This window comes from Schistocerca serialis, chromosome 1, assembly GCF_023864345.2.
Source record: "Schistocerca serialis cubense isolate TAMUIC-IGC-003099 chromosome 1, iqSchSeri2.2, whole genome shotgun sequence".
Lineage (NCBI taxonomy): Eukaryota > Metazoa > Arthropoda > Insecta > Orthoptera > Acrididae > Schistocerca > Schistocerca serialis.
Window position 1 is genome coordinate 292,056,151 of NC_064638.1, and position 17,141 is coordinate 292,073,291.

General features: G+C 41.8%; 1 protein-coding gene and 1 long non-coding RNA gene across 4 annotated transcripts in view; one reads left to right on the top strand and one right to left on the bottom strand.

Moving 5' to 3' along the window:
- Window positions 1–13,237, bottom strand: part of LOC126468787 (uncharacterized) — a 48,373-nt gene extending 35,136 nt beyond the window's left edge. The window contains exon 1 of the long non-coding RNA XR_007585998.1: window positions 13,180–13,237. This is a non-coding gene — a long non-coding RNA (uncharacterized LOC126468787). The remainder of the gene's footprint in view (window positions 1–13,179) is intronic.
- LOC126468751 (uncharacterized) overlaps window positions 1–17,141 on the top strand; it is a 79,165-nt gene that overhangs the window by 21,841 nt on the left and 40,183 nt on the right. For all 3 annotated transcript variants that reach the window (XM_050096576.1, XM_050096577.1, XM_050096575.1), the window contains one exon: window positions 11,120–11,191. In XM_050096576.1, the coding sequence (XP_049952533.1) occupies window positions 11,120–11,191 (72 nt within the window). The remainder of the gene's footprint in view (window positions 1–11,119; window positions 11,192–17,141) is intronic.

Below are 17,141 nucleotides of genomic sequence, written 5' to 3' on the forward strand. Positions count from 1 at the left end.
GAAACGCCAAACGGTAGCAATATTTTTTGATCTGGAGAGAGCATACGATACCTGTTGGAGGACAGGCATTCTCCGCACACTGTTCTCTTGGGGCTTTCGAGGCCGGCTGCCCCTTTTTCTTCGCGAATTTATGGCAGAGCGCACATTTAGGGTGCGGGTGAACACTACTCTCTCCCGTACTTTCTCCCAAGAAAACGGGGTACCCCAGGGCTCCGTGCTGAGTGTTGTACTGTTTGCCATCGCCATTAATCCAATTATGGATTGTCTCCTTCCTGATGTCTCGGGCTCCCTCTTTGTGGACGATTTTGCGATCTACTACAGCTCTCAACGGACCAGCCTTCTTGAAAGACGTCTTCAAGGATGTCTCGATCGCCTCCACTCGTGGAGCATCGAAACCGGCTTCCGTTTCTCACCCAGTAAGACAGTTTGTGTACATTTTTGGCGACGTAAGGAGTTTCTTCCGCCCTCCTTACATCTAGGTCCTGTCAACCTTCCGTTTTCCGACGTCGCTAAATTCTTGGGTCTTATGTTTGACAGAAAACTGTGCTGGTCCTCCCACGTTTCCTATCTTTCGGCTCGCTGTCTGCGTTCGCTTAACGCCCTCCGTGTCCTGAATGGTACCTCTTGGGGAGCGGACCGAGTGGTCCTTCTCCGCCTCTATCGCGCCTTAGTGCGCTCGAAATTGGATTATGGAAGCATAGTCTACTCCTCTGCTCGGCCGTCTATTCTTCGGCGTCTCGACTCTATCCACCACCGTGGATTACGTTTAGTATCTGGAGCTTTTTACACCAGCCCTGTGGAAAGCCTTTATGCTGAGACTGCTGAACCTCCGCTGTCCAATCGGCGGGCAGTCCTTCTGAGTCGTTATGCTAGCCATCTGTCTTCCATGCCTGCTAATCCAGCGCATGACCTTTTTTTCGACGCCTCCTTTGATGTCGGGTATGCAGGCCGCTCCTCCTCCCTACTACCCCCGGGAGTCCGCTTCCGTCAACTGCTCCATTCTCTTTCCGTCCGCTTTCCTAAAACCTTCTTGACAACTTGGGGTACAGCACCGCCTTGGCTCCGTCCCCGGATCAACTTGCTCAGAGACCTATGTCAATTTCCCAAGGATGGTACCCCTACACTTGTTTACCGTCGGGCATTTGCTGCTCTATGTGCACAAATGACGGATGCCACATTTATTTACACCGATGGCTCGAAAACATCGTTAGGTGTAGGGAGTGCCTATATTGTTGGCGACACCCCAAATAACTTTCGGCTTCCCGACCAGTGTTCGGTTTATACTGCGGAGCTTTACGCTGTTCTCCAGGCTGTCCACTACATCCGCCGCCATCAGCGGATACAGTACGTAATCTGCTCAGATTCTCTCAGCTCTCTCCTAAGTCTCCAAGCTCTTTACCCTGTGCACCCTCTGATCCACCGGATTCAGGACTGTCTGCGCTTGCTCCACCTGGGGGGCGTCTCAGTGGCGTTCCTCTGGCTCCCGGGACACGCTGGTATCTGTGGAAATGAGGCGGCCGATATAGCGGCCAAGGCTGCAGTCTCTCTTCCTCGGCCAGCTATTCAGTCTCTTCCGTTTACCGATCTACGGAGCGTTTTATGCCGCCAAGCTGCTCATTTATGGCATGCGCATTGGTCAACACTTCCCCACAATAAATTGCGGGAAGTGAAAGCCCTTCCTTGCGCTTGGACCTCTTCCTCCCGAACGCGTCGTCGGGAGGAGGTAATTTTAGCTCGACTCCGGATAGGGCACTGTCTTTTTAGTCATCGACATCTTTTAAGCGGTGATCCTCCCCCACTCTGTCCCCACTGCTCTCAGCTGTGGACGGTCAGACACCTTTTAATTGAATGCCCCTATTTTAATCCGTTACGCTCCCGTCTACAGCTATCGCCTGATCTATCGTCGATTTTAGCAGATGACACGCGCTCAGCTGACCGCGTTCTACAGTTTATTAGTGACAGTGAAATGACGTCAGTCATTTGAAGTTTTTTTTTGGGGGACAACCAACCCCTTTCTATAGTGGATTTTTAAGCATTCCTTCTGCCTTTAGTTACTCAAATTTTATGATTTTGTTCCCATTGCTGCTGATTTTAAATTTCGTTTTTTTCCTGTTTTCTATGTCACGGGCTGGGCGCTAATGACCATAGAAGTTTTGCGCCCTAAAACCACAAACAAAAAAAAAAAAAAAAAAACCTCCCTCTACAATCATCTGACACCTTTACTCACCACTTCCAATGCCAACTTCTTTCCAGTGCTATCCCCCCTCCACAATGGACCCCTGCTCTATTTATCTGCACCAGATCAGAAAAGTTTCTGTATCCCTAGCCAAAACACTGCCCCATGTGCTGTTCCATAAATGCAGCCTAAATCATGGAATTCCCCACCAACCCCCCTTCCCAACGGTCCAACCATAAAAATCCCTATTTCTGGATCTCACCCCTCCTTCCACAATGACCTTCATCTCTTCATATTCTGCCAGTCCATTTCCCTCACAAACCTGGTTCTTCAAAAACACATCTCCACAGCACAGGCACTCCTGAACCACCTCTAGTTCCTCCATAAAATACTGTTACTATGCAGTCCCCACTACCTACACCTCGTCATCCAAATTGAAATACTGACACTTCAACACATAGAAGAACATTCCAAACATCACCTCCACAAGTTATGCAGCCTGCTAAAATCCTGCTTCTGCCTTTGGGCACTAGCATCCACCCCCATCCTATCCATAGTGTTCCCGTTTGTTGACCCCTCATAGCACCCAGACCCTGCCTTGCTGACCTTTTCAACCTACCACATCCTCCAAAACCCCCTACCAACACTCGACGAAAACAAGAACTCAAACAATCCCAGAACACTGTTGTCAACCTCTCTACCATAATCCTCAGGACAACAGATGTTTCAGTCCTACCAAAAGGCCTCACATTAAACTCTACTCCCAGCTTTAACCATGTTGAACTTATGAAAGACCTACTCCCCTTCTCCCTCCCTCTACAGTGGAGACACTTCTTTCCCACCAACCCCTCCAAGTGAATCCAACCCATTTCTGAAACTGAACCCTTTCTTTCCCAGTTCATATCACCATCCAGCTGTGACCCTCCTACTACCACCTAACCATCCCCTGGTCACCTTCCAGGAATTCCTAACTTCCAACCTGGCCTCACTATCCTTCCACAGGTCCCTCCCTAAGGACAACAGCCTTTTAACAGAAGAAAGGACTGTCCTACACAACATGAAAATGAATCCTGACCTGATCATCCTACCTGCAGACAAAGGTTCCACCACTGTTGTGATGAACTGGAGTGCCTCTGCTGGTTGCCCAACACCTCCATCTATAGCCCGCACACCCACTTTCTACATGCTTCCCAAAATCCAAAAACCTAACAATTTTGGGTGCCCTTTTGTTGTTGGGTACAGTGCCCCCATCAAAAGAATCTTATCCATTGTTGATCAGAGTCTCCAACCAATTGTCCAAAACCTAGCCCCCCGCATAAAATATACCAATCACTTCCTGCACTGTTGCCAGCATCAACACACCTTACCTGCCTGATCCTTATTCATCACTGTTGACACAACCTCCCTATACATCAACACCACTCATTTCATGGCCTTGCTACAATTGAACAATACCTCTCCCAACACCCAGCAGATTCCAAATCCACCACTCCATTTCTCATACACTTAACCAACTACATCCTAACCCATAACTGTTTCACCTTTGAAGGGAAGTTGTACAAATAAATTCGTGGCACAGGCATGGACATCCGCATAGCGCCCTCCTATACCAACCTCTTTATAGGCCACCTAGAGGAAACATTCCTACATTCCTAAAACTTCAAACCCCTGGTCTAGTTCACGTTTATTGATGACATCTTTATAATATGGACTCAAGGGCAGGACACCTTATCCTCATTCCTCCAGAACCTCAACACCTCTCCTATCCAGTTCACCTGGTCCTCCTCCACCAAGCATGCAAAAGCTCGGATTAGGAGCAAATGAGGAAGGAAATTGGCATTGCTCTTTCAAAGAAACCATCCCAGCATTTGCCTGAAGCAATTTAGGGAAGTCACGGAAAACCTAAATCAGGATGGCCAAACACAGGTTAGAACTGCTGTCCTCCCAAAAGCAAGTCCAGTGTTCTAATCACTGTGTCACCTCACTTGGTTGTGTGTAGTCTACAAATGCAATTATTCGAGACATTTCTTCTAACTCTCAACAAAATAGTGTGGAATCCTATAAGTCTGGGGCAAAATGCCTACATTGAACCTGCAAGTTGTCATTTTGAATGTATACTGTAATGTTTAAAACTCTACCATTTCTGTACCAGAAGTAGAAGAGTAACTGAGAAATAAAACATTATATGACCCATACCTATCAAAACATTTGTGTTTGTTTCATTGTTTCTTATACTTTGCTAATGATGGCTCTATGTATTAAGGAACATCTCTGACTATCCTCTTTTTTAATGAGATTAACTTAATCACTCTCTCTCTAGCCAATGTAACATTATTTTGAAACTAATACTACTCATCACACAAGAAGTTATAATTCATAAAACAACATTAAATATTGCATTTTTCTTGAATCCGTACAGGCATGGGTGGTTACATATTATGACCAACTGCGTAATAATGCATTGGTCCACTTTCGGAATGTAGCACTGCAGTGAATCTGTGTGACAGGCATTTGACAAGTCCTTGGTAGTTTCTGCAGTTATGTGACACAAGATGTCTACACACATCACGCAATTCTCATAAATTAAAGGCCAGTGGTTTGTGGGTGCGGAGCTGATTCCAAGTAGTGTTCCAGATATGTTCTCTCAGGTTCTGATCAGGCAAATGTTTGGCCAAGACATCAACTTGAGCTCACTACCATGCTGCTCAGACCACTGCAGCTTAATTCTAGACTTGAACATGAACATTACACTGCTGGAAGATGATATCACTGTCTGGGAAGACATCAACTGTGATGCAAGTGGTTCACAATAATGTTTACATAGTCCACATCTGTCATAGTGCCTTTGTTTGCTACCACATGCCCCAGGTTAATGTTGCCCATAGCATAATATTGTCCCCACTGGCTAGTGTCCATGGTATGATGCGTATGTCAAGTAGCCCTTCACCTGGATGATGGTGTATCTGGACATGACCATTCACCTGGTGTAACAAGAAATGTGATTCATCTGACTAAGCAACATGTTTACACTGGCCCCTGATCCTGTGCCCACTGCATCTGTAATTGATTATGTCGTTGGGTCAATGTGGGAGCACATAGGAGTTGTCTACTTTGGAGGTCTATGGTCAACCATGTGCACTCCAAAATGATCTGCTCCAAATTTCTTGTACCTGCACCAGTATTGCACTCTATCATCAGATCTGCCACCTATCCTGCTTTACAGCCTCTGAACCTCACATTTTGTGATTAGTTATGGACATCTAACACATTTTCACCTACTTGTGGTATCACTGACCTTCAACCCCTTCCCATAGATGCTCACGACAGTAACATATAAATAGCCAACCAGCTTCACTGTTTCTGAGATGCTTATTCCCCGGCACTGCCTTTTGTCAAAGTCGCCTGTGGCTCATTCATTAGAGAATGATTCCCCATTTGTCTCTGCTCTGCTGGTATACTTTCCTTACCATATTACATACCTGCAAGCAACTAGGTGGCATCCTGTCTCATGATGGGGAGTGGTATTAATGTTTTGACTCATCAGTGCATATTATAATAAATACAGATAAATTTTGTGTATTGTATCTGTGCCCATGTCTGCTCTACACATTCCGACATCAGGTGTTATAAAATGGATCAGGTTGATTTCAACAAGAAACTTCCTGTTTATATTCGAGTTGCAGATATTTTGCACAATTTTATCCTTAAAAAGCATGGCAAGTGCATGTTAAAGGTCAGTAAGTGTTTGAGGGGGTGTGATAAATGTCAAAAACTACACAAAGCCTTAGTTTGGTCCTGTAAATAGTTAAAGTTGTAACACAAAATATTTTTCTCCTAGTGCTTCTAGACTCTTCCAGCGAGATTGGTTATTTTAATGTAGTACAAATATGTAACCCTATATCACCTAATACATGAAATAGAATAGGAAGTGTCACATAATCTTCTTCTGTAACAGCACCAAAGGCAACCAGGTATATTTTAAAAGCTTGCTTCTACAATTTCCGTCGTTGTGTTGCTGTTGTTTTAAGATTGGCTTGATGCAACTCTCCAGGCTACTCTATACTGTGCAAGCCTCTTCATCTCCAAGTAATTACTGCAACCTACATCCTTGTGCATCTGCTTAGTGTATTCATCTCTTCGTCTCCCTCTATGATTTTTACCCTCCACACTTCCCTTCAATACTTAATTTTTGATACCTTGAAGCCTCAGAACATGTCCCACCAACTGATCCCTTCTTATAGTTAAGTTGTGCCACAAATTTCTCTTCTCCACAATTCTATTCAACACCTCCTCATTAGTTACATGATCTACCATCTAATCTTCAGCATTCTTCTGTAGCACCACATTTCGAAAGCATCTATTCTCTTCTTGTCTAATCTATTTATCATCCATGTTTCATTTCCATACACGAGTACACTCCATACAAATACTTTCAGAAAAGACTTCCTAACATGTAAATCTATACTTGATGTTAACAAATTTCTCTTCTTCAGAAACCTTTTTCTTGCCATCACCAGTCTAGATTTTATATCCTTTCTACTTTGACCATCATCAGTTATTTTGATGCCCAAGTAGCAAAATTCATCTACTACTTTAAGTATCTCATTTCCAATCTAATTCCCTCAGCATCACCTGATTTAATTCAGCTACATTCCATTATTCTCATTTTGCTTTGGTTGATGTTCATCTTATATCCTCTTTTCAAGACACTGTCCATTCTGTTCCACTGCTCTTCCAAGACCTTTGCTGTCTCTGACAGAGTTAGAATGTCATAGACAAACATAACATTTTATTTCTTCTCCTTGAACTTTAATTTCTACTCCAAATTTTTCTTTGGTTTCCCAAACTGCTTGCTGAGTGTACAGATTGAAAAACATTGGGGATAGGCTACAACCCTGTCTCTCTCTCTCTCTCTCTCTTCTCAACCACTGCCCCTCGACTCTCATTACTGTGTCTGTTTTCTGTACAAATTGTAAATAGCCTTCTGCTCCATGTACAAGGTGTACAACTTTGCTTCCGCTGTTTTTTCCGCAACATTTGAGGCATTAATGAAACAAATTGGTTACATATGTATCATTCAAAGTATTTTCCATCACTGGCCACTACTTTCTCCCATCTTTCAGACAGTGTACAAATCCCACATCAAAAAAATTGTCCATCTTTTGCAGCGATCCATGAATTGATCTAGTTTGTGACTTCTTCATGAGATCGGAAGTGTTGGTCAGCCAGGCCATGTGCCATTGATCTAAACAGGTGATAGTCAGAGGGAGCAATGTCTGGAGAATACAGTGGGTGGTGTAGGACTTCCCATTTTAACGTTTCCAAGTACGTTTTGACCTCTTTTGCAACGTGGGGTCGAGCATTGTCGTGCTGCAAAATCACTTTATCATGCCTCTCACTGTATTGTGGCCATTTGTCTTTTAATGCTCTGCTCATACACATTAACTGCATTTGATAATGAGCACCTATGATTGTTTCACTTGGTTTTAACACCTCACAGTACATGGCGCCAAGCTGGTCCCACCAAATGCAGAGCATGATCTTGGAGCTGTGAATATTCGATTTGACAGTTGATGTGGAAGTATGGCCATGATATCCCCATGATTTTTTGCATTTGGGGTTATTGTAATGAACCCATTTTTCATCCCCAGTCACAATGCAATGCAGAAATCCCTTCTGTTTTTTCCTCTGAAGCAACTGTTCACAAATGCCGTTCAACGTCTCTTGGTTTCAGCTCACACAGGACCCAAGTTCCTTCTTTCTAAATGATGCCCATAGCCTTGAGATATTTTGAAATGGCTTGCTATGTTGCTCCCAATAATCATGCCAGTTCTTCTTGAGTTTGACATGAGTCTTCACTCAGCAATGTCTCCAATTCTGCATCTTCGAAAACATTCTCTCTTCCACCACTATGCCGGTCTATGACATTAAAATCACCATTCTTGAAGCATTGAAACCACTCACGACATGTTCTTTCCTAATAGCATCCTTACCATACATACTTGAGAGCATTTGATGAGACTCAGCCTCTGTTTTCTTCATATTGAAACAAAACAGTAACACCTCCCGCAAATGACGAGAATTAGGCTCGTAAACTGACATTTTCAATCAAGAACAACTTTATGATGCAAACACGAATCGACCTATGTTTGAGTGAGGTTATGTTGACTGAGGTCCAAGCTAACTGTCTGATGTCTGCGATCTGTTTCTTTTGACCGCTACTTACCGTTGTCGCCACCTATTGGCAAACAGGGAAGCAAAGTTGTACACCATTTATTTTACCTCTGCCATTTTAAGAATTTGAAAGAGTGAGTTTCAGTCAGCATTGTCAAAAGCTTTCTCTAAGTCTGCAAATGCAATAGATATTGGTTCACCTTTCCTTAACCTATCTTCTATGAGAAGTCGTAGGGTTATTATTGCTTTGTATGTTCCTACATTTCTCCATAATCAAAACTGATCTTCCTGAGGTCAGCTTCTACCAGTTTTTCCATTTGTCTGGAAAGAATTTGTGTTAGTAGTTTGCAACTGTGACTTATTAAACTGATAGTTCAGTAATTTTCACACCTACCATCACCTGCTTTCTTTGGAATTGGTATTATTATATACTCCTTGAATTCTGAGGGTATTTCACCTGTCTGATACATCTTGCTCACCAGATGGAAGTGTTTTGTTATGGATGGCTCTTCCAAGGCTATCAGTAGTTCTAACAGAATGTTGTCTATTCTTGGAGCCTTGTTTTGACTTAGGTCTTTCACTGCCCTGTCAAATTCTTCACACAGTATCATATCTCCCATCTCATCTTCATCTACGTCTTCTTCCATTCCCATAATATTGCCCTCAAAGCATCTCCCTGCTATATACACATTATACACTCCTTCCACCTTTCTGCTTTCCCTTCTGTGGTTAGGCCTGGTTTTTCATCTGAGCCCTTGATAGTCATTCAGGTAGCTTCTTTTCTCCAAAGGTCTGTTTAATTTTCCTACAGGCAGCATCTATCTGATATATGCTTCTACATCCTTACATTTGTCCTCTAGCCATTCCTGCTTAGTCATTTTGCACTTCCTGTCGATATCATTTTTGAGACATACAGATTCCCCTTTGCATGATTCATTTACTGGCTTTTTATACTTTCTCCTTTGATCAGTTAAATTCAATTTCCATTAGTCCCTCATAATGCAAATTTAAATTTAGAATTGTGGTTAGTTACAGTCATTAATTTTTCTTTAAAAATAGTACTTTCACTCTTTTAGTGATGTTTAGTGATGTGATGATTTTTAAGAAATCATGTTCATAATAGAGAACTAATTATCTGAATTATTATCTGTAGTAATAATCAGGTACTAAGTAGATTAAAACTGTGTGCCATTCTGTGACTCAAACCCGGGACCTTGGCTTTTGTGGGCATATACTCTACTAACTGAGCTACACAAGCCAACTTACGACTCGTCATCACAGTTGTGCTTGTGCCAGTACCTGATCTCCTACATTTTAACCTTCACAGAAGTTGCATGAAACCTGCAGGACTAGCACTCTAGGAAGAAAGGACATTGCAGAGACATGGCTTAGCCACAGCCTGGGGGTATTTCCAGAATGAATTTCTCACACTTCAGTGGAACGTGCACTGGTATGACACTTCCTGGCAAATTAAAACTGTGTGCCGGACTGGAACTCAAACCAGAGGTGTTTGTAGAGCACTTGCCTGTGAAAAGCGGAGGTTCCATGTTCGAGTGCTAGCCCAGCACACAGTTTTAATCTGCCAGGAAGTTTCACATCAGCTCATACCCCTCTGCAAATTGAGCTTGCATTCAGGAGGAGCTGCAGTCCAAGCTCCACCCAAGAATAAACATTTTTCCATAGTTTCCATAAATGATATCATGGGGATGCTGTGATATTGATTACATGTAAAGATGTTCCATGCTCAGAATTATCTGTTGCCATCACTAGTATAGCAATGGAAAATCCAGGGTGGAATAACAATATTCTGAAAAGTATAGATTGCTACACACCATATAGAGCAGATGCTGAGTCACAGGCAAGCACAACAAAAAGACTGATATACATCTGATCTTTCAGCCAGAAGGCCTTATTCTAAATTGGAAAACACACACACACACACACACACACACACACACACACACACACACACACGGCCACAATGGCCAGAGAAAGTGGTCACATTCAGATGCGCGCACCCTTTGTGTGTGTGTGTGTGTGTGTGTGTGTGTGTGTGTGTAATCTAGGAAACAAATGTACAATAAATGTAAAAACGTATTATTTCAGAAACCTCCTATTTGAAATGAGCAAAATGTATTTCCTTCAGAGACAGTGTAACATGTTCTCTCATTTCTGTAATGGTGTTTTGAAGTTCCTCCAATAATGGGGTCCTACTACTCCTTCCCCCTGTCTTTCCCTTTCACCCCTCCTCTCTTCTGAAACACGTTTTGATGATTTATTATTCATTGTATTGAGCCATACTGCTAGAGGTTTCATAAAATTATAATTTGCTTTCAGTTTTTACACCTCTTTTCCATTTTATTCTGCAGGTTCCTCTGTTATTTTTCTCTATTTTTTTTTTTTTTTTTTTTTTTTTTTTTCAACAGTCATAATTTCATTATGAATGAAATACTGGTTCTAATTGCAACAAATATACTGTGACTGGAATTGTATTTGATGTTGACTTCAGATAAATTTTAATTAATTCCTGTTAAGATAGTGTGAAAATAAAGAACAAGAGATGTCTCCTTAATTTCACAACTGTATTCATTGTCAGACAATCATCTCACGTTTATAAATTAAAATTCTCACATTACTGTAATGAGCCTTCTTTCTAAGTGAAGTTACTTTATTACCTGAAACATCAAGAACATTTTACTGTTATTCTTAACAACAAAATCATTTAAAGTTATGGAGTCATTATCAGTGATTTTTCTGTTTCCATTTCAGACACCATGGTAGGAAATCCGCACAGGTATCGTGCTGCCTTACACCCACTAGAAAATAGACATGCTACTGCAGGTATGCTCAATTTTTTAATTGTTATGAACACTGAATGTGACTTTCCCTCGCCATTGTATAAATTATATATAAAATATTGTTATAATGGAAGGAAACATTCCACGTGGGAAAAATTATATATAAAAACAAAGATGAGGTGACTTACCGAACAAAAGCGCTGGCAGGTCGATAGACACACAAACAAACACAAACATACACACAAAATTCAAGCTTTCGCAACAAACTGTTGCGTCATCAGGAAAGAGGGAAGGAGAGGGGAAGACGAAAGGAAGTGGGTTTTAAAGGAGAGGGTAAGGACTCATTCCAATCCCGGGAGCGGAAAGACTTACCTTAGGGGGAAAAAAGGACAGGTATACACTCGCACACACGCACATATCCATCCACACATACAGACACAAGCAGACATATTTAAAGACCAAATATGTCTGCTTGTGTCTGTATGTGTGGATGGATATGTGCGTGTGTGCGAGTGTATACCTGTCCTTTTTTCCCCCTAAGGTAAGTCTTTCCGCTCCCGGGATTGGAATGACTCCTTACCCTCTCCTTTAAAACCCACTTCCTTTCGTCTTCCCCTCTCCTTCCCTCTTTCCTGATGAGGCAACAGTTTGTTGCGAAAGCTTGAATTTTGTGTGTATGTTTGTGTTTGTTTGTGTGTCTATCGACCTGCCAGCGCTTTTGTTCGGTAAGTCACCTCATCTTTGTTTTTATATATAATATAAAATATTGTGCTTGATAATTGATAAATATGGAATATATAAAGCAGAAAGTAGAAATAATTTACAGCATATATACCTGACAAATTTATAAACGTCTGAGCAAATACTATGATAAGCATGTGTTAATTTAGTACCTTGACAATACAATCATTATCGAGAAAACTGCAACGGAGGCCTACTTTTCAGATGTACAGTCAAGATTAAAAATATTGCGTCTCCCACCAAAAAAATATTTTCTGAAAACTGTCTTTTTAAATGCGTAGCACATAATTAGATATGCTATGTACCCAAAAGTCCCTGGATACCTGAAAGAATACTATTAAATTGAAAAGAAGGTTCAGTTACTCCAATATACACACCACAGCAAAATGGTGTTGCAGAAAGATAAAACCCCACAATTGTGGGTTGTGTGTATACTATGTTGAACCCTAGTAAAACTGTCAAAAGAACTGTGGGCAGAAGTGTACGGTATCGCTACATACCTCCTGAATCACTCTGGGAAGTCCTTTATTGAAAACAAACTCCCTTATGGATTGTGGCATGGACAAACAATAGATAATCTGAATCACCTGAGAATCTTTGAAACAGAATGTTGTGCACATGTGAACAAGAATTTCTGTTCAAAGTTTGATAGAAAGGCTGTGCTTGGGCATCCGGGTGGTCACAGGAATGTCAGAGATGGCTTTGGGTCTCAATTCCATCTCGGAACAAGGTTCTACTAAGTCACAATGTAAAATTCAAGGCTGAAGTTGTATTCAATCTGCACATCAGTGTCACTTAATTTTGAAGTTGTTCATGATAAAACTGTCTGACAGAGTCAACCTAATCAGACTTCTGATGAGAAAAAGGAATCAAATAATGTCAGCATTGAGAAGAGGAGAGAAGGTTAAGTGAAGAGGAAGAAGATTTGGATACAACATCAAATTCCAGAGAAGGTTCAGTATTAAGGCAGAAACAAAGATGCAAATGCAAAAAATAAGAATCCAGAACTAATGACCAATGGAGACTGTGTATACATGGCTGGAACTCCTACCACCAGGGAAAAGGATACGACCTCATATACTAAAGCTTTGTAGTCTAGCAATAAAATTTAGTGGCTGGAGGCCATTCAAAAAGAATTGAATTTCCTGTATAATACTTGGGCATTAATTGAGCATCCAAGTGGTGCACAGATTTTGCAAAATTGATGCATTTCATAGAAGAAAATCAAACAATGGAAAATCCAGGATGGAATGTAACAATATCATGAAAAGGAAAGAAGTTGTCACTCACCATATAGCGGAGATGCTGGCCACAGATAGGCACAACAAACAGACTGCCACAAATTAGCTTTCAGCCAGTAAGGCCTTCATTAAAAATAGAACACACACACACACACACACACACACACACACACACACACACACACACACATGACTGCAGTCTCAGGCAACTGTAGCCACACTGTGAGCAGCAGCACCAGTGCATGATGGGAATAGCAACTGGGTGGTGGTAAGGAGGAGGCTGGGGAGGGGAAGGAGAGGGATAGTAGGGTAGGGGCGGCAAATAGTGAAGTGCTGCAGGTTAGGCAGAGGGCAGGGGAGAGGCAGGGAGGAGGGGGGGCAGGGAGGGCAATGGAAAAGAAGAGAAGTAAAAAGACTGGGTGTGATGGTGGGATGAGGACTGAGTAGTGCTAGAATGGGAACAGGGAAGAGGGTGGATGAGTGAGGACAATGATTAACGAAGGTTGAGGCCAGGAGGGTTACAGGAATATTAGGATGTATTGCAGGGAAAGTTCCCCCTGCACAATTCAGAAAAACTGGTGTTCTTGGGAAGGATCCATATGGCACAGGCTGTGAAACAGTCATTGACATGAAGGATGTTGTGTTGAGTAGCATGCTCAGCAGCAAGATGGTCCACTTGTTTCTTGGCCACAGTTTGTCAGTGGCCATTCATGCGGACAGACAGCTTGTTGGTAGTCATGCACACATAGAATGCAGCACAGTGGTTGCAGTTTAGCTTGTAGATAACAAGATAGGTTTCACAGGTAGCCCTGCCTTTGATGGAACAGGTGATGTTTGTGATCGGACTGGAGTAGGTGATGGTGGGGGAATGTATGGGACAGGTCTTGCATCTACGTCTATTACAGGGGTATGAGCCATGAGGTAAGGGGTTGGGAGCAGGGGTTCTGTAGGGATGGACAAGTATATTGTGTAGGTTTGGTGGATGGTGATATACCACTGTGGGAGGGGTGGGAAGGATGGTGGACAGGACATTTCTCATTTCAGGGCACAATGAGAGGTAGTTGAAACCCTAGCGGAGAATGTAATTCAGTTGCTCCAGTCCTGGGTGGTACTGAGTTACAAGGGGAATGCTCCTCTGTGACCGGATGATGGGAATTTGGTAGGTGGTGGGAGACTGGAAAGAGAGTCTCACTGAAGCCTTCACAGACTGTAATTATCTTCCTAATCTTGTACAAATGTGAGTGGCAACTTTCCTTTTCATAACATTGTCATGGAATAAAATTGCAAAAAATGAGTGTTTGCTTCTAGGGTTGACTTGCAGCCAAACAATGCATAGGTGGGTCTAACCAGTTAGCTGATCTACTAACCAGACCATGGAAAAGGGTCCCACTCAAGATGCTGTATGACAGACTTGGAATGCAGAAGATTAAATCCATTTGAAATTCAGTACTTGCTTTTCTATTTTTCTTTTGAGCAAATGTTAACATTACAAAGAAAAATACAAAGTGTGTTGTCATATATGTGTTAGATGAGTTTTTATATCTTTGTTATGCTAGTGCAATTGAATCTTTGGATTGGTAAAACAGAAAGTATTTGTTAATATGTTGTTGTGAGTGTGTCTCTGAGTAACCAAGCTGTTGTGGATCTTATATAATTTTAACAAGTACGCTTAGTATAACTTCAGCCTTTGTTTCTTCATATGAAAGAAGACACAGTGTGTTATATCATACATATTTGCTCTGACACAGTGAGTAATGGTAATAATTTATAATTGTAGAAGTTCTCAAGTTTAGGCAGTGTGTAAGAGAAATTTCACAGAAGTTATATGTTTCCATGTCCTTTATTAATAATATTATTGTAAACTGTAAATCTCAAGTAACCACTAAACTAAACCAAATCATCACTGTGGTACATGTAATGCATTAACTGTGATAGGGACATACAAGCTGAAAGGTGCTCTGTGAAAACAAATTGTCGCAGACCATTCTCGGATGACTTCCATTGTGACTCAGTTACAAAGCTAGACTAACCTGTTGGAAGCAGGTAGGACTCAGTTTTCATAATTGTTCTGCTTCTGAACACAAAAACACATGTGTGTGCCACCACATACAGTGGTGCAAATAGTGCTACCGCTGGGATGTGGGTGGTGTGTGTGTGAGGGGAGGGGGGGACAGAGATGGAGTTGTGCACAACAGTATAAAAAGATTCACACATATACTTGTAGGGAACTGACACATTCCTCCAAAATGGTACAAATAATATACATTTAAGTGGGTTTTGGTGATAGTGAAATTGACAGAAGTTCTGTCATAATGTGTTGATGTACTGCCCGATTTTGGCTTGGACCATTAGTTTTGACATTTGAGTGTTAGTAAAATGAATGTTAATGTTCATAAAAAATATTTAATATAACCAACTTATTGTGACACAGTGGTACCAAGTTTGAAATCACATTTTAAATATGAGTTATGGCAGAAAGTAAGTGTACTAGATTTAAGTGTAGTTGAAAAAATTACAGAATATTGTTCATATACTTATTGGCTAATTGCCATCATGTTCAATGCATGTGGTCCATGAACCATGGACCTTGCCGTTGGTGGGGAGGCTTGCGTGCCTCAGCGATACAGATAGCCGTACCGTAGGTGCAACCACAACGGAGGGGTATCTGTTGAGAGGCCAGACAAACGTGTGGTTCCTGAAGAGGGGCAGCAGCCTTTTCAGTAGTTGCAAGGGCAACAGTCTGGATGATTGACTGATCTGGCCTTGTAACAATAACCAAAACGGCCTTGCTGTGCTGGTACTGCGAACGGCTGAAAGCAAGGGGAAACTACAGCCGTAATTTTTCCCGAGGGCATGCAGCTTTACTGTATGATTACATGATGATGGCGTCCTCTTGGGTAAAATATTCCGAAGGTAAAATAGTCCCCCATTCGGATCTCCGGGCGGGGACTACTCAAGAGGATGTCGTTATCAGGAGAAAGAAAACTGGCGTTCTACGGATCGGAGCGTGGAATGTCAGACCCCTTAATCGGGCAGGTAGGTTAGAAAATTTAAAAAGGGAAATGGATAGGTTGAAGTTAGATATAGTGGGAATTAGTGAAGTTCGGTGGCAGGAGGAACAAGACTTCTGGTCAGGTGACTACAGGGTTATAAACACAAAATCAAATAGAGGTAATGCAGGAGTAGGTTTAATAATGAATAGGAAAATAGGAATGCGGGTAAGCTACTACAAACAGCATAGTGAACGCATTATTGTGGCCAAGATAGATACGAAGCCCACGCCTACTACAGTAGTACAAGTTTATATGCCAACTAGCTCTGCAGATGACAAAGAAATTGAAGAAATGTATGAGGAAATAAAAGAAATTATTCAGATTGTGAAGGGAGACGAAAATTTAATAGTCATGGGTGACTGGAATTCAAGTGTAGGAAAAGGGAGAGAAGGAAACATAGTAGGTGAATATGGATTGGGGGACAGAAATGAAAGAGGAAGCCGCCTGGTCGAATTTTGCACAGAGCACAACATAATCATAACTAACACTTGGTTTAAGAATCATGAAAGAAGGTTGTATACATGGAAGAACCCTGGAGATACTAAAAGGTATCAGATAGATTATATAATGGTAAGACAGAGATTTAGGAACCAGGTTTTAAATTGTAAGACATTTCCAGGGGCAGATGTGGACTCTGACCACAATCTATTGGTTATGACCTGTAGATTAAAACTGAAGAAACTGCAAAAAGGTGGGAATTTAAGGAGATGGGATCTGGATAAACTAAAAGAACCAGAGGTTGTACAGAGATTCAGGGAGAGCATAAGGGAGCAATTGACAGGAATGGGGGAAATAAATACAGTAGAAGAAGAATGGGTAGCTTTGAGGGATGAAGTAGTGAAGGCAGCAGAGGATCAAGTAGGCAAAAAGACGAGGGCTAGTAGAAATCCTTGGGTAACAGAAGAAATATTGAATTTAATTGATGAAAGGAGAAAATATAAAAATGCAGTAAGTGAAA